This window comes from Oncorhynchus gorbuscha, linkage group LG18 (genome assembly GCF_021184085.1).
Source record: "Oncorhynchus gorbuscha isolate QuinsamMale2020 ecotype Even-year linkage group LG18, OgorEven_v1.0, whole genome shotgun sequence".
Taxonomy (NCBI): Eukaryota; Metazoa; Chordata; class Actinopteri; order Salmoniformes; family Salmonidae; genus Oncorhynchus; species Oncorhynchus gorbuscha.
In genome coordinates, this window is record NC_060190.1 from 12,599,235 (window position 1) to 12,621,179 (window position 21,945).

The window sequence follows — 21,945 nt, forward strand, 5'->3', positions numbered from 1 at the left end:
AAAGAGGGAGGGAGTTTCTCTCTGAGGGGAGGAGAGGAGGGCTTGCCTTTCACTCTCTGAAGACTGAACGCTGCGATGTAGTGCCAGGCATAGGAGGAAGCAGAGAAAAATAAGTTGCTCCTTTAAGAAAGCTGTGGGCTTGGATCAGATCGACTACTCAGCACTCTGGTTTTTACACTGGCTCCTAATTTGGGATTTATTTAGAATCAGTAGAGGGACTGTGGAGCGTTACCTTGATTGGGAAGGGATTTGGAAATTCTGTTTACTTTTATATCAAACCAGCAACATGTCTGACTCCAAGGTTACTGCTCACTTGGACGGAATTATCTCGGACTTTGAAGGTTTGTCATGTTTTGAATTCTACGTTTTGATTACTCTCTTTTACTTGTCACAGACCTTCCCATCGACAGCCAGTGGTGACTAACGACTGAAGACAACTGATCTCCATAATACTATTTCCAGATCAAATGTACAATTGAGTCACTAGCCTTCTTCACTTAACAGCGCTGGTCTCCCTCCTTCTCGCTCTGTTTCTCCAGTTTGTTTGTGTGTGTGTGTGTGTGCGCATTGGGCATGTGTTCCCCTCGGTTTCTTAATCTGAGTCTGTTATTGATCATATCCTAGTTACATCAGTAGAGTACCCCAGTATTGACAGTGCTACTCCACCACAGGAAACGTTCCAACTGAAAGCATTAAAGGGACTTATAGCAAAGCCTCATCTGGCCACCGCATCAAACCCCAATTCATTCACAACTCCTCAGTGTCTCCCCTCTCTCTCCTTTGTTTTCCTAGCTGTCCTGTGAAGCTAACATTGATTTCCTTTGTTGTCCTCTTCCTCCTTTCCTCTTCCTCCTCCGTTCCGAGTGTGTCCTTCCCTCCAGCTGTGAGAGGTCTGACAGGACCGTCACACACTGACCCCCCCCCCAACACACACACACGTTTGTTTTGCTATCCTTGTGGGGAACAAACAATTGATTCCCATTCAAATCCTATTTTCCCTAACCCCAAGAGGGACACGGTTTTGGTTTTTGCCCTAACTAAACAGCTGATTAAAATTATCAAAGCTTGACGATTAGTTGATGATTTGAATCCGCTGTTTTCTGCTAGGGCATTAAAAAAAACATGCACCCCTTGGGGTCCCAAGGACCGAGTTTGGGAAACCCTGCCCTAACCTCTAATTCTTAATCTAACCTTCACCCTGAAACTAAATCTAACCCCTAATCCTTAATCTAACCTTCACCCTGAAACTAAACCTAACCCCTAATCCTTCATCTAACCTTAACCCTGAAACTAAACCTAACCCCTAATCCTTAATCTAACCTTCACCCTGAAACTAAACCTAACCCCTAATCCTTCATCTAACCTTAACCCTGAAACTAAACCTAACCCCTAATCCTTAATCTAACCTTCACCCTGAAACTAAACCTAACCCCAAATCCTTAATCTAACCTTCACCCTGAAACTAAACCTAACCCCTAATCCTTAATCTAACCTTCACCCTGAAACTAAACCTAACCCCTAATCCTTAATCTAACCTTCACACTGAAACTAAACCTAACCCCTAATCCTTAATCTAACCTTCACCCTAAAACTAAACCTAACCCCTAATCCTTAATCTAACCTTCACCCTGAAACTAAACCTAACCCCTAATCCTTAATCTAACCTTCACCCTGAAACTAAACCTAACCCCTAATCCTTAATCTAACCTTCACCCTGAAACTAAATCTAACCCCTAATCCTTAATCTAACCTTCACCCTGAAACTAAACCTAACCCCTAATCCTTAATCTAACCTTCACACTGAAACTAAACCTAACCCCTAATCCTTAATCTAACCTTCACCCTGAAACTAAACCTAACCCCTAATCCTTAATTTAACCTTCACCCTGAAACTAAACCTAACCCCTAATCCTTAATCTAACCTTAACCCTAAAACTAAACCTAACCCCTAATCCTTAATCCAACTTTAACCCTAAAACTAAACGTAACCCCTAATCCTTAATCCAACCTTAACCCTAAAACTAAACGTAACCCCTAATCCTTAATCCAACCTTAACCCTAAAACTAAACGTAACCCCTAACTGTATCTCTAACCCTAATTGTAAGCCTAAACCTAATCGCTAAGGCTAAAAAAATATTTTTCCTTGTGGGCTTGACAAAATGTACCCATTTGTCTGAATTTTCTTGTTTTACTATCCTTGTGAGGACTCTGGAGGCCGATTACGTGAAGGTTATTAAAAGAGCAGTGGTACTATCGAGCAGTGTGCGGGTTTCTTATTTTTATCCCCACAATGACAGTAAAACCAAAACACACACACATTGAACTGAAAGTGTGCTTACTCCGTCAGATCTGAGAAACTGAATGTGTGACTGAACACAGTTAAACATTTCAGTATTATTAATTCATTGGTTTAGGGTCATATGGACGCAGTCCAGCACTTAATGAGCGTCGGGTTCTCGCTCTCTTGGTCAGATCAGTCTAAATGTGCATTCACTCCCTTGGAATTACACTTCTGGATGTGTGGTCCTGTTTTAGAAAGTCCCTTAAAACAATATCAGTCAGACCTTGTAAGACCTTGCTCTTTTGAGAGAAAGGATTGTGGTGATCTCTCCATATTGGACAGACCAGACTCTGTCTCCCACATCTGTAGGTTTATGTTTTTTTGGTAAGTGATTATGTGTTCAGTAGCAGTACTGCATGATCAAATGGATGAAAAAGACCATATCAGTGCCATGTTAGCAGGATGATGTCAGCCACCCTGTCACTCAGCCTGTCCTCTCAGGCAGTTGTGGATTCTGCTTGTATCTGATTCTCCCTGGTATCTGATCTGGGGGCTGTGTAGAAATCGCACTATGTATATTTTTTATTATTTTTGTATTTTTATTTCACCTTTATTTAACCAGGTAGGCTAATAGTTGAGAACAGGTTCTCATTTGCAACTGCGACACTACACAGACAACACAGAGTTACACATGGAGTAAACAATTAACAAGTCAATAACTTGTATCTGATTCTCCCTGGTATCTGATCTGGGGGCTGTGTAGAAATATCACTACGTATATCTGATTCTCCCTGGTATCTGATCTGGGGGCTGTGTAGAAATATCACTACTTGTATCTGATTCTCCCTGGTATCTGATCTGGGGGCTGTGTAGAAATATCACTACTTATATCTGATTCTCCCTGGTATCTGATCTGGGGGCTGTGTAGAAATATCACTACTTGTATCTGATTCTCCCTGGTATCTGATCTGGGGGCTGTGTAGAAATAGCACTACTTGTCACACACTGCCGCTGAGGCACTGCTGTTGTAGGCCTACTCTTCCATTTACTGGCAAATCCAGTCTGGTCTCTTATCTGTCTGGCTCTCAGCTCAAACGAAAAGTGTGGGGATTTTCCAGAGGCTTATTGTTTGTGGACAGTGTGTGTTTTTAGATGGTGTGGTTTATGTTAGTGCGTCGGTATGGATTTGTATTTCTTCTTTTTGAGTGCATCTGAGATCAACATCAAGTCATAAGCCTTGGTCTCGTATACCGCTCTCTGATAAACTGAATGAGCTGAATAGTGAATCAACCGCATAGTGAATCAACTGCACAGTGAATCGACTCGATAGCGAATAGGCCTACTCATCAACAGTGAATAGTCCTCTCACGGTCTGTTTGCTATTGTGGAGTTTGAAATAGCTGCAGGTGTTGTCTGGAATCTGTCCACTCTTGATACATCTAACATTGGAAACGGCTCCAGTGGTCAACAAGGGATGTAAACCAGGGTGGCAGTGGCCTGCAGTACAGAAGGCTTTCTAGTCGTTAACCTGTGGCTGTTGCTTGTTCAAAGGACTGAACTAAGCCTTACCTGCCAAGCACCCAGGGGTTCAGACTGAAAGGTTTGGAGCCAAGCACTACTGAACTACCAACAGCTGCGTTCACTTTGAGTTCCTCCATATCTTTCTCTCTCTCTCTCTCTCTTTGCCTCTGTCGCTCGCTCTCTCTACAATAATTATTTTGTGCTGAACCTGGTGTCAGCCAGAACACGAGCAAGTTACACACGACGTGTGTCAGCATAAACCCAACAGTGTCCAGAGAAGACTAAAAGGAAGTGTGTATTTGACACCCTACCATTAGCGGTGGCTAACCTTTGGACTGATCAAGTGGAATATAAGGGGAGGGTTTGAGTAACTTTATCGGTCAGTCGATGGCCTTGCCTTGTCAGACTTGGTTTTGAAAGATTTCTATGATATTAAAATTCCACTGCATAATGTTATAGCCCGCTTTTGTTGACACTGGCAGAACCGCTGTGTGCGTATGTAGCGCCACGGAGTTCAGCTTCACCGTCACAGTTTGTGTTAGTGTATCAAGATAAAGTGCTGTCAACGTGAATGGACATTTCATTCAAGCCATAATCGCTGTTTTGCCAGTGGGTTTGGCATTGTATGTACAGTAGTAAATGTCTGACACTGCACAGTTTTAAATGCTAGCATTATATCATCATGCCTCTTATGTTTTCATAGACCGTAATCTGGCAGTATTACAGTAACTGTCAGTGTTCTCATTGTTCCACCGTCATGTGATATTGATCAGGAAGTGAGCGAGTCTGGAATGTAAGAGATGGGTCAGTGGTTCACAACCATTGACTCCAGACTTAAAACCATGGTGTTATGAACAGAGAAACGTCAGCAATTTTATTTGCCAATATCTTCAGTATCAAATCAAATCAAATTTATTTATATAGCCCTTCGTACATCAGCTGATATCTCAAAGTGCTGTACAGAAACCCAGCCTAAAACCCCAAACAGCAAACAATGCAGGTGTAAAAGCACGGTGGCTAGGAAAAACTCCCTAGAAAGGCCAAAACCTAGGAAGAAACCTAGAGAGGAACCAGGCTATGTGGGGTGGCCAGTCCTCTTCTGGCTTTGCCGGGTAGAGATTATAACAGAACATGACCAAGATGTTCAAATGTTCATAAATGACCAGCATGGTCGAATAATAATAAGGCAGAACAGTTGAAACTGGAGCAGCAGCACAGTCAGGTGGACTGGGGACAGCAAGGAGTCATCATGTCAGGTAGTCCTGGGGCACGGTCCTAGGGCTCAGGTCCTCCGAGAGAGAGAAAGAAAGAGAGAATTAGAGAGAGCATATGTGGGGTGGCCAGTCCTCTTCTGGCTGTGCCGGGTGGAGATTATAACAGAACGTGGCCAAGATGTTCAAATGTTCATAAATTACCAGCATGGTTGAATAATAGTAAGGCAGAACAGTTGAAACTGGAGCAGCAGCATGGCCAGGTGGACTGGGGACACAAGGAGTCATCATGTCAGGTAGTCCTGGGACATGGTCCTAGGGCCCAGGCCAGTTGAAACTGGAGCAGCAGCATGGCCAGGTGGACTGGGGACAGCAAGGAGTCATCATGTCAGGTAGTCCTGGGGCATGGTCCTAGCGCTCAGGTCCTCCGAGAGAGAGAAAGAAAGAGAGAAGGAGAGAATTAGAGAACGCACACTTAGATTCACACAGAACACCGAATAGGACAGGAGAAGTACTCCAGATATAACAAACTGACCCTAGCCCCCCGACACATAAACTACTGCAGCATAAATACTGGAGGCTGAGACAGGAGGGGTCAGGAGACACTGTGGCCCCATCCGAGGACACCCCCGGACAGGGCCAAACAGGAAGGATATAACCCCACCCACTTTGCCAAAGCACAGCCCCCACACCACTAGAGGGATATCTTCAACCACCAACTTACCATCCTGAGACAAGGCCGAGTATAGCCCACAAAGATCTCCGCCACGGCACAACCCAAGGGGGGGGCGCCAACCCAGACAGGCCGACCACAACAGTGAATCAATCAACCCACTCAGGTGACGCACCCCCCCCCAGGGACGGCATGAGAGAGCCCCAGTAAGCCAGTGACTCAGCCCCCGTAACAGGGTTAGAGGCAGAGAATCCCAGTGGAAAGAGGGGAACCGGCCAGGCAGAGACAGCAAGGGCGGTTCGTTGCTCCAGAGCCTTTCCGTTCACCTTCCCACTCCTGGGCCAGACTACACTCAATCATATGACCCACTGAAGAGATGAGTCTTCAGTAAAGACTTAAAGGTTGAGACCGAGTTTGCGTCTCTGACATGGGTAGGCAGACCGTTCCATAAAAATGGAGCTCTATAGGAGAAAGCCCTGCCTCCAGCTGTTTGCTTAGAAATTCTAGGGACAATTAGGAGGCCTGCGTCTTGTGACCGTAGCGTACGTGTAGGTATGTACGGCAGGACCAAATCAGAGAGATAGGTAGTGCTTGTAGGTTAGCAGTAAAACCTTGAAATCAGCCCTTGCTTTGACAGGAAGCCAGTGTAGAGAGGCTAGCACTGGAGTAATATGATCAAATTTTTTGGTTCTAGTCAGGATTCTAGCAGCCGTAATTAGCACTAACTGAAGTTTATTTAGTGCTTTATCCGGGTAGCCGGAAAATAGAGCATTGCAGTAGTCTAACCTAGAAGTGACAAAAGCATGGATACATTTTTCTGCATCATTTTTGGACAAAAAGTTTCTGATTTTTGCAATGTTACGTAGATGGGAAAAAGCTGTCCTCGAAATGGTCTTGATATGTTCTTCAAGAGAGAGATCAGGGTCCAGAGTAACGCCGAGGTCCTTCACAGTTTTATTTGAGACGACTGTACAACCATTAAGATTAATTGTCAGATTCAACAGAAGATCTCTTTGTTTCTTGGGACCTAGAACAAGCATCTCTGTTTTGTCCGAGTTTAATAGTAGAACGTTTGCAGCCATCCACTTCCTTATGACTGAAACACATGCTTCTAGTGAGGGCAATTTTGGGGCTTCACCATGTTTCATTGAAATGTACAGCTGTGTGTCATCCGCATAGCAGTGAAAGTTTACATTATGTTTTCGAATAACATCCCCAAGAGGTAAAATATATAGTGAAAACAATAGTGGTCCTAAAACAGAACCTTGAGGAACACCGAAATTTACAGTTGATTTGTCAGAGGACAAACCATTCACAGAGACAAACTGATATCTTTCCGACAGATAAGATCTAAACCAGGCCAGAACATGTCCGTGTAGACCAATTTGGGTTTCCAATCTCTCCAAAAGAATGTGGTGATCGATGGACTATCCCATAGATGGTGTATAATACTATATATTTGCTACAGTACAGTTTTACCTTTTCTGCCCTAACCTTCAAAACACACACTTGCACATCCGGCCCAATAGACATAAATTAGACTAGACACACACACTGATGAAACTCTAGCATTTGGGCCTCAGAGTTGCGGTTCCCAGGAGAGCTCCCTTCACTCTTCAGTTCTAACAGGCTGGTCTGAAGGCCGTCTGGCCCCCGTCTAGACCCCTTTCTTTGAGGAAGCTGATCCAGCCGGTCACATCAGGACTCAGACGACATGCCATGGAGCTCAGGGCCCATACTCACCAAGCATCTCAGTGAAGGAGTATTGATTAAGGCCTGGGACTCTAACAGGAAGGTCACCATGACATCCGTTGGCCTTGTTTAGTAGGATAGTGTGCTGATGTGGATGAGCTGTAGTGCAACAGTGGGCCCTAGAGAACGCAACCTCATGTCTTGACTTTTTTCAGTCAGTTTGAGTGTACGGTCTATGGTCTCTCTCTCTCGCCCTCTCTTTCCTCAGTGTTCAGTCTTTTCTCTAGCCTCACTAAACCTCACAACAGGATGCGGTGATGACTTTGATCTTTCGGACCTCAGTCAGAACCCAACACAACCAGGAAGTCGGTCTCGGTCTATAACTACCGTGAGACTGTAAACAGGAAACAATACGTTGTGGTTCTGATGGCTCGTTTGGTCGGAGCATAGTTACATTTCACAGGTCCTGCATAAAAATCGAATTTTAAGCGTCGCAAAATAAATAACAGCTTCGTAAATAACAGGTGTGAAACGCATACTGTTAACTCAAACCATGAGATAAAAGGACCTGCATAACTGTATAATTATCATAAGCCTATCTCTTTCTAGCTGCATCAGAGCTGTACACGTATCTGTTGTCCATTACTCTATCTGTGTGTCCTTGAGGAGATGAGCTAACGCCAGTGATGCACACAGGGACAGGAAGTCAAGGCCAGCACCTGGGCCTAGCAGGGTGGGAGAGAGAACAAAAGTCTGTTTCCTCCTCTCTGGATGATACCAGTATCGCGGTACTCGATAGTGTCGTGGCAGAGAAACAAAACACAAAGCAGATTTATTTAAGAAAACAGTCCTAATGTTGGAAACAATCATCATTATGTTGTCATCCAGAGCCACGTGTATTTCTTTTCCAAGCTATAGTACACAATATTTGACATACAGCTGGTTTTGAAAGGACCAAAGAGTTGAGTCTGCTTCGTGTTTTCATTGTTGCCATGGATATGTCTTTGCGATACTGGTATCTTCCCGGCCCTACTATTTAGGTCAGGTGGGAGAGAGCCTCCATCTTAGCGTGTTGTGCTATGCTAGGACCAGGAGTTTTCCTAACCACAACATCTGGCCAGATTTGTTCTTGGTCAGGAATAATGCCAGGCCCTGTGGCCATTGTTATGGTCATCCCCTCACAAGAGACCGAGAGGTGGGCTACATAGGGAGAAAGAGAAGTAGGCTCTGTTTGTTAAGGAGATTCCGCAGAGACGTTCTGTATTTCCAGCTCATTGTCTGGGAATGCCATTTCACTTGGGGGATGAGACGGTATCGTCCGTCTGGCCTTCGCTCACGTCGGGATACTGGCGCTCCGTGATCCCAGGTCCATCCAGCACGTGTGAAATCCATGACAGGGATATCCTTGGATGCTTCCTCGGAAACACGTGATCCTTCTTCTCTGTCTTCTAGTGGAATGATGTTTGAAAGAGTGGCCTCTGAATGTATAGAAAACCGTGGGAAAACCGCATGGTAGAACTGAGTCGAGGAACATTCCTATTTCGCTATAGTAATTCCTGCCTCTCTCTGAAGTCCTTGTCAGGCAGATGGTGACCGTTGAGAAAGTTTCATCTCTAGGTCATATTAAATCATATGCAGCCATCTTGGATGTTATGACAACACTTAAGTCCTATCAGTGTTAGGCTTATACTGACTGTCTCTCTATGCAGGCAACCCTGGAGCCTGTTCAAGAGCATGTAACGTTAAAGAACATTCAGATAGAAATGTATGTGGTAGAAAAGATGGGACTGTCTGTCAGATTGAATAGGGAATCATGTCAGCTCTGTTCATTTTGTTTCTGTCTGCAACGTTCAGAACGCATCAGATCACTGGATACACCAATGGTCTTTCAGCTCACTGTTTGCGAAGCACTAAGCAGCAGACTAATTTGGCAGGTCAAATCCTAGTCCTGGACTGAGTTGAAAGTAGCCAGAACCTTGGAATCATTCAGCACAATCATAGAACACAAGAGGGAGGAAAGGGGGGTTATGGGGGATGGAGTCCAGTGGCAAAGTGGTTTGGACATGGAAATAACTTACAACCGTGTTCTGTTTTATAAGCGGCATATGGGATTGGGTCTCCCGTTCTAATTGAAGATTTGGGAGATGGGATGTGTTTTTAGTAACAGTCAAAGCAACACACATCCTTAAAATGGAGGGCTAAAAAGTTTTTATAATGCCTCGTAGACTCCGAAATTGAACTCCAATATTCCCCAAATCCATGAGATCGTAATGGAGGAAGCATGAGAGAACAGTTAGTCATTGGAAATAAATGTTTAGTTGAGAACCTTTTTTAAAAGGTGTTTTGGGGGTTGTTAAGAGCATTTAGCACCTACAGTATGTACACATGAGACCCTTCAAATACAGTGAGGAGGTTTAGCAGTTTGCTAATGCTGCTATGCTAACGTTGGTTAAGGAAAGGCAGATAAGCAAAATAAAATGGAAAGATGTATGGTAACCATAGCAGCAGTGAGTGTTTAAATAGAGAGATACAGAGGGAAGGGGACTAGCAACACCAATCATACGACAGCATATAGACATCATGGACACTTGAGGCAGCTTCATTAAATAGTACCCTCAAAACACCAGTCTCAACGTCAACAGTGAAGAGGTGACTCCGGGATGCTGGCCTTCTAGGCAGAGTTTCTATGCAGAGTCTAGTGTCTGTGTTCTTTTGCCCATCTTAATCTTTGCTTTTTATTGGCCAGTCTGAGATTTGGCTTTTTCTTTGCAACTCTGCCGAGAAGGCCAGCATCCAGGAGTCGCCTCTTCACTGTTGACGTTGAGACTGGTGTTTTGTGGGTACTATTTAATGAAGCTGCCATTTGAGGACTTGTGAGGCGTCTTGTGTGCTTTTCTTTTCTTTCAAAAACAGGACTTTTCTAAGTGACCCCAAACTTTTGAACGGTAGTGTACATGCATGCACACACACACACACACACACACACACACACACACACACACACACACACACACACACACACACACACACACACACACACACACACACACACACACACACACACACACACACACACACACACACACACACACACACACACACACACACACACTCTCTTTAGGCCATAACAGAACTGATCATCAGCTTGTAGTTACTGAGTAGTACAGTGAGGTCATGGATGTGTGTGACTGTGATGTCATAACCAACTCACAACCACAGGGACTATCTTAGCATCTTCTCCATGGGATTCAAGTTGACCTCTAAGAGGCAATGCCTACAAGGCCAAACTAGCCTCATGTTTTTGTTCAAACTTATTTTTAGGATTTTCTCACAAAGCCATCAGTAACCTGGGGGGAGGTGTGTCTCCTTTTGTTCATTTGGTATTAATGCATTGTACTCATCCATATCTCATACAATATTCAAGAATGCATGTAGAGAATACAAGGCAGATAGATATATGACTTTCATTTATATAAGGCTATGCAAGTCTAAGGCCATTTGAGGCCGTGCAAGTGGGTGTATAAATTGGACCACATTTTATAACATACAGTACCACACTGTGTCATACAACTGGCACCAGTTAAACGTGTATAAACTTATAGAGTGCCATCTGCAGTCGTATGTAGTGACAGATTGGCACCACTAATAACGAGTTATTGAAATGATTTGAGCTTGGCTTAATTGCTTGTTGCTGCCATTTTCCTTTGTGATGTTGCTGAGATTGCTTTTCCAGCTTCTCTCTACCCACTAACCTCAAGCAGCTACGATGCCAGGGACGTCGAAACAGTTCATGTTGCTCCTCTGGAATTAGAAACACTGTTCATATATTTGCTGTTGTATTTGTTTAGTCCAGGACGAGCAGTAATGTTTGTTTAGGAAACCGGCCCTAAGTGCACTCTGATTATCATCAATGTCAGAAATGGTAGTATGGATGACTCATTGACTGAGTGTGTCTGTCTCATCTGTCTGTCTCATCTCACCCTCCATGCAGCTCTAAAGAGGTCATTTGAGGTGGAGGATGTGGACACCTCGGCCAACTCCTCGCCAGGCTCCCGCCGGGTGCCCAACAACACCAACCACCGCCCCGTCATGTCCCCCACCAGCATCTACTACCGTGAACTGGGCGCCAGCAATAACAACAACGGCTCCATCTCCAAGACCATCATGGGAGGGGGCGGCTCCAAGCCTCCTGAACCCATATCCCGGGGGCGCACGGAGCTCTCCATCGACATTTCCTCCAAGCAGGTAGATCCAACCAGCCCTGGTTCCCTCCGATTCGGAGCAAAACGACCCGAGGTCCTAGGCCACTCCAAGACGCCCGAGATGGGCCACAAACGGGAGGTGGCCTTCTCTAAAACGCCCCAGGAGGTGGTGATTCGCACAGGGGCCCGGACCCCCGAGCCACCCAGCCACGCCCGGAGGATCGAGCCCCTCAGTCTGGGGGACGGCCCGGCCGTGAGGACCACACCAGGGATCAGCGTCACCAAAGCACCCGAGACAACGGGGAATGGAAAGAACAACCACGAGAACCATGGTCATCATGCACCGGTCCACCAACCGCACCACCCCAACCCCCACCACAACACCATCGTCACCACCATCCGCTGCTCCTCGCCCAACCGCACCAAGTCCCCCAACCCTGACAGTGAGTAACCTCTGACCCTAGGTTTGAACCCTCTAAGTCCTTAGGTTCCTCATGTGATCCTGGATGTAGTCACTCTAACAGAGTGAGGGCCTTCAAGTAGGGGAGAACACAAACAGCCGTAGAGATGCTTGGGTTTGTAGGAAGACCCCAACTTTCTGTTGTGTTTCAATTGTGTCACTGTGAAGTTGCTATGAAGATGACCAGTATATACATGTGTAAGCAAGGGAGAGTAAAGCAGTGTTTTGAGGCTTTGGACCTGGTGTGTGTGTGTGTGTGTGTGTGTGTGTGTGTGTGTGTGTGTGTGTGTGTGTGTGTGTGTGTGTGTGTGTGTGTGTGTGTGTGTGTGTGTGTGTGTGTGTGTGTGTGTGTGTGTGTGTGTGTGTGTGTGTGTGTGTGTGTGTGTGTTGCTAACCACTAATCATAGGTTCTGGTGTGTTTGGTAGTGTGTGTGTGTTTGATCTGGGCTGGAGTTCCCCGTGGCATAACACAGGCTTCTGAGCAGAGGCTTTGGTATGAGAAAGCAGACCACTGATCTGGGGACTGTTTCTAGGAGTGGCCTCTCCAACACAGCCTGAGTGCCTCCAGTCTGATACAGCCTGCCTTGGTGGAGAGATGCCACTCTGTAAAAGTCGTATGAGTTAGTAAAGTGCATCGTAGACTGGTCTCAGATCTGTTCGTGCTATCTAGCCAACTCAAGTTGTTTTTTTGTCATGCCAAACATGATCTGGGACCAGTGAGGCTAGGTGTATATATAGAAACTGTGTACTATGGTCCTGCATTCATGTCAGCTTTCTGTTTTAAGACTATTGGCAATATGCACATACCTCCGCAGTACACAGTAGTGTTGGTATCCACATTTTGGATACAATTTTAGTTTTCAAACCTCCAGTGGCGGGAGTACAGAACATTTTCCAGAACACATCATCCCTCTCCAGTTGCCCTCCTACACTACCCCACAGAGGGACTGGACGATGCAATCTACCCCACAGAGGGACTGGAGCGCATGCAATCACACACAGAGTGGAGAGCTCTGGGTCCCCTATCGGCATGGGCCTGTAAGAGGAGTCCCCTAGGTCTGTTTGATTAAAGCCCAGCCTGGGCCTGTCTGTCACTACGGCCTGTCTCTCCTGTCCCTCCCTCTGCTCTGTCTGGAGCGCAGCGTCTCAGTCCCCGATCAATGAATGTTCGGATGCTTTGTTCTTCAATTCCCTCTCAACTCAGTCCCCTATCGCTGCATGCACAAAAAATATTCAGCCAATTTGTTCTTCAATTCACGCACTCTTGGTAGACTGTGAGATGACAACAATATATTGTTTTATTCTCCTACATATGCAAATGATGAATGTATAAAGGAACCCTGTCCCAAAGCAAACCAGCGTGTTTTAGCAGTCGGCAACATCGGATACATTTGGGTTCCCACTCACTCACTTTCCTTTGCTTTGTACTTTCCTTGTCTATCCCTCTCGTTCCTCCTCTCTCTTTCTGACAACACGCGCACAGACACTCCTCTTCTTTCCTCCCTCTGCAGATTGAGCGTGTCTCAGGCCCCCAGAAGGGGCGTCCGACACGAGCCAAGTTAGATTCCTGTAAACTGAGGGATAAAACCCGGAGCCAAATATGACCTAATGTGTCAGCATTTACACAGTCTTTAGACGGCATTCAAGCCATATTTAGAAAGCGTTTAGAGAATGTATAAATAACGCTTAGACAACGTTTTAGACCTGAGACCGAGGGAGCACACAGCATGGGAGCACACAGCATGGGGCCAGCTGCAGGGAAACTACAGCTGCTAGACGCATTGGTTTGTTTATCAGATGGTACCCTATTCCCTATATAGTGGGGCTATGGCTCTGGTCAAAGCTAGTGCACTATATAGGGAATAGGGTGCAATTTTGGACACAGAATGTTGGACACAGGCACATGGAGAAAAGCATTCTACTTAGCCTTGCTCGTTCGCTTCCTCAAACTCGAACTCCGCAGTTATCAAATGAATCATGGCTTTCAGTATTTAATAAACCAGTATGTTCCAGTCAGTGCTATTAGCGATATTGCCAAGTATTCCATGTCTTATTTGGCCTTAATTAACTCTAATTCTGTAGGCTTTTTTCCTGTCGACACAGACCAGTTTAGCATTATGTGTTTGTGGACTGGAACAATATAAATGACCATACTTTATCATTCGGTACGAGTTTGTAGGCTATACTCCAATATTAGGAGCTCAGATTTGCTGGGACGATTGTGTGTGTGTGTGTGTGTGTTTCTGCTCTGGAGCTGGGAGTCTTGTAGCGTGGTTCCTACTCAAGCCACGGAGGTCTGGGCTAGTTATTTTCCCAGAGGGAGAGGGCCTTATTAGGGCTCTCAATGAAGGGTGACCTGCCTGGAGGGCCTGAGGCCGGGGCCCACCCTGACTGAGGGACTCTGACCCCTGCTCTGACCCTCTCCATCTGTCAATGAGGGGAGATGGCGTCAGTGGAGCAGAAACGTGAACAACACAACACTGTAGTGGACTGCTAGTGTGGGTTGTTTCCATCAGATGTTGTGTCAAGTAGGAGAAATTGGCTCCAACATAATACACAAGTAGGCCCTAATTCATTTCAATAGGTGACTATGAGTGATAGATGTGGTGGTTTCACAAGTGACTTAAAGGAGAGATTGATCCTCTTTCATCCAACTAGATAATGGTGGATATGAAACTCTTTACATTGGCGTACAGATTGTTGACTCCGTGCCTCGTTTGAAATTTTCCGAGTTACTGTCAGCTGTGTTTTTCTGAGTGATAAGCCGTTTTCCTGTCCATTCAGTTTTTCAAACGGGTAATGACATCAGAGACACACACTCTGGTTTCCTGGGCTTCCTTCCTTCCGTGTGCTGTCTGTCAGGACGATTGTTTCCCCTCGTCCTGACCTCGCCTCTCTTCCTCTCTCAACCTGGGTCATGTGACCTGAGTCAGTGGCACTTTCAGCCAGTTGTGTGATCTCACCACAACAGAGTACATCTGGAGTACATTTTTTGTTAGTTTCTAGGATCAAAATGTCCGTCTCTGATCTCTGTCGGTGGCTCTAAATATCAACAGGTAACTAATGTTTGTAGAACACAAAATAACCTGTTTTATATGTACTGCAGAAGAAATTGGAAGACTCTTTAATTGAATCAGTGCACTGTTGCTCCCAATCACACATCTACATTGAACTAAATAGTAGATTGACAGGGTTATGATTTGCCTTGATTGACTACCCTTTTTATTTGATTTAACAGGGCAAGTCAGTTAAGAACAAATTGTTATTTACAATGAAAACCCACTGTTCCCCGGTAGGCCAACTGCCTTGTTCAGGGGCAGAACTACAGATTTTTACCTTGTCAGCTTAGGGATTCGATCTAGCAACCTGTCTGTTACTGGGCTAGGCTACTAGGCCACTAGGCTACCTGCCACCCTTTGATCTCTGTAGAACCAGAGGTCCATTAGACTGCAGATTGCTGTTATATTATACTGTAACAATACAGGGAGGAATTCCCATTGAGATTCACCTTGACCACTCTGTCCTGGGGGTGCTTGGTTATGCCATCAGTTCTGCCACTTCAAGCCCTCTAAACCAGCATTGGATTTGTTTATATAAATCCTCATAGTGTCTCATTGGCCCTGAACTGACATGTTTGGTTGATCAACAAAGTTGTGACGAAGGATTGTGATTGTTCCGTGACCCACTCCTCTCACTGTTCTCCTCCATGTCCCATCATTCTCCTCTGGTGGCCTGCCTGTGTGTTGCCTGTCCCGGTCCCCTACACCCTTGTACCCCCATGTGACCTTCTGCAGCGTCACACCAGATGAGGGCCCCACTATCCCCTTTCTACACAGAATCCCTCCCTCCCTCCCTACACACACACACCCACACACACACACACACACACACACACACACACACACACACACACACACACACACACACACACACACACACACACACACACACACACACACACACACACACACACACACACACACACACACACACACACACACACACACACACACACACACACACACACACACAGTGAGAGAGACAGAAGGGTAGGGAGATCCCAGGCTGATTAACATGATTAGCAGTGGACCCCCCAAGAGGAACGTTTAGGGAATAGGGGGGGCCGCCATTCCCATCTGGCTAACATCGCGCTAGTTAGTCTCTGTCACACACACACACACACACACACACACACACACACACACACACACACACACACACACACACACACACACACACACACACACACACACACACACACACACACACACACACACACACACACACACACACACACACACTGGGCCTGTACTGTGAAATCGAGTGTCAACATTCCCAAAGTAAGAATCTTTACCTTTACCTTTACCTCACTAATTCCCTAGGATTCTAAAGTACTGTATTCAGTCTCCCCTTCCCCGTGTCATTCCATGCTGTGTCATATATGTGGAACTAGAATGACCTACAGCACTATGTGATTTTAAACTTTCTCCAGCTTCTTAGTCTTAGTTGAAGCACTCCGATTGGTATCTCAGGTGAAGTCGCTGTGGTAAAGCAGCTCTTGACAGCAGGGTGTATTCATTACGGAAACCGTTTACCAAACGGAAGCAAACGGAGCAAAACTATAGTTTCTATTGGACTAATTCAGGTCGGTCCCGTCTTGTTTGCTTCCCGTTTAAAAGAAATGTTGCACCAGAATCGGGCGTAATGAATACGCCCCTGGTATCCATCATAGCAAGAGATGCCTCTCTCTCGCTCGCAGGGTATTCATGATGTCATTCACCAAGTCACTATGGTATGAGGAGAGAAAGGAGGCCCCACTCATTTTAACCAGGCAGATGCTGAACTGGAAATGATGCTTATTGGGTGTTCTTAACACATCTTGATGACAAGGAAGGACTATGACATGCACACACACATGCACGTACGCACACACACACCCTCAGACAGTGGTTAGGCGTCTCACAGTTTAATTGCACTCAGCATGACCTGCTGTGTCATTATGAGAGAGGGGGAGAGAGAGAGAGAGAGAGAGAGAGAGAGAGATGTCTGAAATGTCTACTCTTGGAACGTCTGTGAGTGTAATGTTTACCCTTAATTTCTATTGTTTAGTTCACTTTTGTTTATCTACTTCACTTGCTTTGGCAATGTTAACATATGTTTCCCATGCCAATAAAGCCCCTTAAATTGAAATTGAATTGAGTAGAGGAGGCCGTCTGCTAGAGTGTATCATCATGGCTCATGTTAAACTGTTTACAGGTTCCAAACCTCTCAGGGTTAGCGTTAGCGGGCTAGGAAAACCACAGACTGAGGTCATTAGACTGCAGTGTTGGCCACTCACTTTCAGCTCCCCTGAGGGATAGCAGCGTTTGCTCATAATGATGTCTGTGGGCGCAGAGCTCAGAGTGGCCAGCAGGAGGTGCAGTATGACAGGTGGAGTGTAGGGTTAGGGTATGGTTTAGGGGAGATAGCTATGGGACCTGGCTTGCAGGTAATGCTCGCATCTTATATAGGACATTGCTGAGGGCATGTAGACAGTAATTAAAGGTGCAGTTTTAAGTACTCTTAAGTAATCTCTTATTCTCTTATCTACTCTGTTTCTTTCATTCTCTCCTGCCTTTCTCTTCTCTCACTCACACATTGTTCTATTTCTCACTAAAACTGAATGAATGTGTCTGCTTGTGTTTTGTAGGATTTATTCCTGATGTGATTGAACGTGTTTTGGAGGCTGTGGACTCTGACTGGGTCAGTGGAAAGCCTGCGTCTGCCTGTGTGTATTGAGCGCTTCCCTGAGGGTAGAGCTGAGCTGAGAGAAGTGGAAACCGGACAGGGTCCCCCAGATAAGGTTTCCGGAAGCTTCTGTTTACTCTGCTCCGCCTGGTGGAAGTCAGGGGTTAAAGAAGGTTCCCATGCAGCACACACACACACACATGCCCATACACTCCACTAAAGCAACCCCAGTTCCCCCTTCCTCCTATTTCCAGTCTCCCAGAGCTACTATCTCCCAGTCCCCACCCTTGTCTTCCTTAGTGAGTTCTCTGAATGCTGGTCAAGCTGGCCTGACACTAGTCACGACCGTACAAAATAGGTAGGGCCAGGACCTTTTCCTGACCCCCTGACCACCAGCCAAAAACTATCATCACTACCAGTGTCTGGACCCTCCCCTGCCACTACCACAGTCTTTTATCTGGTTTATTCTGGTTTATCTTGAAGAGGTGTCTGTCTGGTCCTGTCTGGTCCTGTCTGATCCTGCTTATAGACTGCACCCAGCTGCTACGGGCTGACCAGGATGAGCTCAGTATTTCTCCTTTTTGCCAACTGTACAGCTGGTTAACAAAGAGAAGGTCCACTTTGGGTCAGTGCCTCAGCTCTCAACATCCTCTGCTAATGAGGTTTCCCTCATTCTCTGGCTGATAAGGGCCATGTTTGGAATGATAATGGTGTTTTTGCTGTAATTACTCTCTCTTTCACCTTAACAATACGAGGTTCCCGGATATTGACGTCATGTATAGGTCTTGTCTCGGGCAGTAACCAGCGCTCGTTGCTGTGTGGCCAGAGATTGAGTGAGTGTGAGTGTGTGTGCACACAAATTGTGAGTGGGCACTGGACAGATGGCCAATACGTACCGCTATTGTGCCATCTGCTAGGCTGGGCAGGGTATGTGTGGGATCAGTGCACCACCTCTCCCTGCTGGACCTCTCCTAAGGAGGTACCATAATAATAGTCATCAGCCACCATAGAAATATAATTACTAGAACGGGCATCCCCATTCAAGTCTATGTTCTGTGATCCTAATTCTATCAGCCACTAGTCCATTGGGGGGGACACAGTACTGCAAGGGGTTATTGATCCTTAGACGTTCAATAGAAGTGGGAACCAGTTACTTTTTATGATCAATTGTTTACTCATCTTCAATTATTTAAAAAACGTAAAACACAAAGACATGAATCCATGTTAAATAAGTGTCTCACTGACAGATCTCATTGATTTGGTCGTATTGGCCCCTCCATTGGCCCCTCCATTGGCCCCTCCATTGGCCCCTCCAGGTTTGTTTGATTTGATCTGTCTTTCAATCAATTTCCTCAGGACGTAATGGAAGTACTGTAGGGCCAACATGGTGTCAGTTTAACAGGCTGGTGCCCCATGCTGATAATCGCCACGGCAACTACTTCCTAGCTGATGCTCACTATACATTGAGGTGAATGAGACCACTCTTCATAATGGAGTCATCATCGCACCCATTGGCGCACGGCACAGTACCTTGAGGTGTGTTTGACAGGAGCAATGTTATGACTAGACTTAAACCCTAATCCCCTCTGAACAGCCCTAGATCAAACAACACTGGGTTAGCACGCACACGCACACGAACACGCACGCGCACATACACACACTGCTTAGTTGCCTGACTGGCTTCTCATCTCCATGGCGAATGGCTAGTCCTCTATTGCCTAAGCACAGCTAACACCGCTACATTGGGAGTCATTATCCTGTGGCCGTAGCTAGCTTTTTCAATTTCAATTTAGCTAAAGTTCAGAGGAACTCTGGGTGAACTTTCACCTTTGCACTCAGTGATGAGACACAGGGGAGAGAAGACGGAACAAACAAGAGCAGCTGAAGATGTAGGGGAAAGGGCAACGGTACTGCCTCTTACAGTATGCAGTGTTGGTTAGCTAAGTAAAGTCATTGAATTGCCGACAAAGTAGAGGCTGTTTTGAGTACAGTAGTACACACGTCTCCGGTTAGTCCTATTCTCCCTTTCTAGACTGTACTGACATATCGTTTAGAAACAGGCTACACCGTTTAAATAACTTTGACAACTTATGTTGTGACTAGATCTTTTGGTATGAATTTACTGTAACACTGATAAGCTCTCTCTCTCTGTGTCTCTCCCAGTTCAGCACATGGCAAGGTTTTTATTATGGATAATTATCCTCATAACTCTGGGAAGTTTTCCGGAACGACCGCACAGAGAGGAAGTATGTAATCAGAGTCCCGTCTTCCTCTCTTTCTTCTCCTCCATTCCAAGCTGAGTCATCTGACTCCCCCCTAGAATTCCAGCTGGAATTAGGGGCAGGGATTCCCCCGGAAGGCCAATCCGATCTGTGGAGCTCTGTTTATTGTTCAGTCTTGAGGCTCCTGGTAAGAAACGTTGAGTTGGGAACATCGGGAAGAGGGAGAGTTACAGAAATAGGGCATTAGATCCCAAGCGCTCCCAGTCACTCACAGCTGTCACAGTGAAGAGTTTAGGTTTGGGAAGCAGTTGGGAATTTTATTGAGGATTTTGTTTTCACTTCCACGTCGGAATAGTCGGTTCTGTGATGCTTCGACTGGGACTGCGATTGGAAGACATGGCTGCATGTGGTGCAGAGATGCACATTAACCCTGAGATGGAGGTCCTCTGTGAGTATGGCTGTTGGGTTGTGACAAAAATGGTAACCTATTCCCTATATGGTGCACTACTTTTGACCAGGGTCCATAGGGTTCTGGTCAAAAGTAGTGCACTATGTAGGGATTAGGGTGTCATTTGGGATGTTAACTTGGTGAAGGAAGGGGAGGGCTGTTGCGACATAACTGGTGAGACAACTGGTTTCTATTAAGGCCAATCAGGGCTACATGTTGTGTAACTCTACTTTAGCTGCTGAGTAAATGGAAAGGGATTCAGGGACATCCCAAGATGCTTTTTAATAAGTTCCTCTCCTCCCCCTAAAACCTCAGTTTAGATGAGGTGAGGCCGCATAAGGTATGCATTGATTTCTCTCTCCTTGAAGTGTTGTTTTGTCATCTGTGCTGTTTCGTGCTACTCGTGTATGTTGCGTTAAGTCTCTATGTCCACAGTTGAGTTATATATCACTAAGAATTTCCTTGTGTCGATAGTGGAGTTGAATAGTTTGTGCATATACACAGTATGTGTTATGTCTGAGTCTGCATGCTGCTAATGTGGGTTTGATGGAGTCCTTGTACATGCTAGCCTTGCAGTAGAGCAGACTCAACAGCTCGCTCTCTCTCACTCTCTAGCCCTCTCTCTCTATCTAGTGTGTGTGTGTGTGTGTGTGTGTGTGTGTGTGTGTGTGTGTGTGTGTGTGTGTGTGTGTGTGTGTGTGTGTGTGTGTGTGTGTGTGTGTGTGTGTGTGTGTGTGTGTGTGTGTGTGTGTGTGTGTGTGTGTGTGTGTGTGTGTGTGTGTGTGTGTGTGTGTGTGTGCAGATGAAAGCAAACAAGGCCGGGGCCTTTTATTAGCCGTTCAAAAGTTTAGGGTCACTTAGAAATTTCCTTGTGCTTTTCTTTCAAAAAAATGTTTTGTCCATTAAAATAACATCAAATTGATCAGAAATACAGTGTAGACTTTGTTAAGGTTGGTCTTCTAGGCAGAGTTGCAAAGAAAACACCATATCTCAGACTGGCCAATAAAAAGAAAAGATTAAGATGGGTAAAAGAACACAGACACTGGACAGAGGAACTCTGCCTAGAAGGCCAGCATCCCGGAGTCGCCTCTTCACTGTTGACGTTGAGACTGGTGTTTTGCGGGTACTATTTAATGAAGCTGCCAGTTGAGGACTTGTGAGACGTCTGTTTCTCAAACTAGACACTCTAATGTACTTGTCCTCTTGCTCAGTTGTGCACCGGGGTCTTCCACTCCTCTTTCTATTCTGGTTAGAGCCAGTTTGCGCTGTTCTGTGAAAGGAGTAGTACACAGCGTTGTACGCGATCTACAGTTTCTTGGCAATTTCTAGCATGGAATAGCCTTAATTTCTCAGAACAAGAATAGACTGACAAGTTTCAGAAGAAAATTCTTTGTTTCTGGCCATTTTGACTCTGTAATCGAACCCACAAATGCTGATGCACCAGATACTCAACTCCTCTAAAGGCCAGTTTTATTGCTTCTTTAAATCAGGACAACAGTTTTCAGCC

At 45.6% G+C, this 21,945-nt stretch overlaps 1 protein-coding gene across 7 annotated transcripts in view; it reads left to right on the forward strand.

Moving 5' to 3' along the window:
- LOC124002804 (septin-9-like) overlaps positions 1–21,945 on the forward strand; it is a 91,376-nt gene that overhangs the window by 27,008 nt on the left and 42,423 nt on the right. For 3 of the 7 annotated variants that reach the window (XR_006833109.1, XR_006833108.1, XM_046310550.1), the window contains exons 1-2: positions 67–341; positions 11,371–12,024. The exons of 1 other annotated variant lie outside the window; for it this stretch is intronic. Coding sequence is in view for 4 of the 6 variants with exons in the window: in XM_046310550.1 (XP_046166506.1) it covers positions 287–341; positions 11,371–12,024 (709 nt within the window). In the remaining 2 variants the exon portion in view is untranslated. Of the gene's footprint in view, positions 1–66; positions 342–11,370; positions 12,025–20,187; positions 20,439–21,945 lie in introns of those variants that run through there. 3 more of the 7 variants (XM_046310552.1, XM_046310553.1, XM_046310555.1) reach the window with 2 other exon arrangements.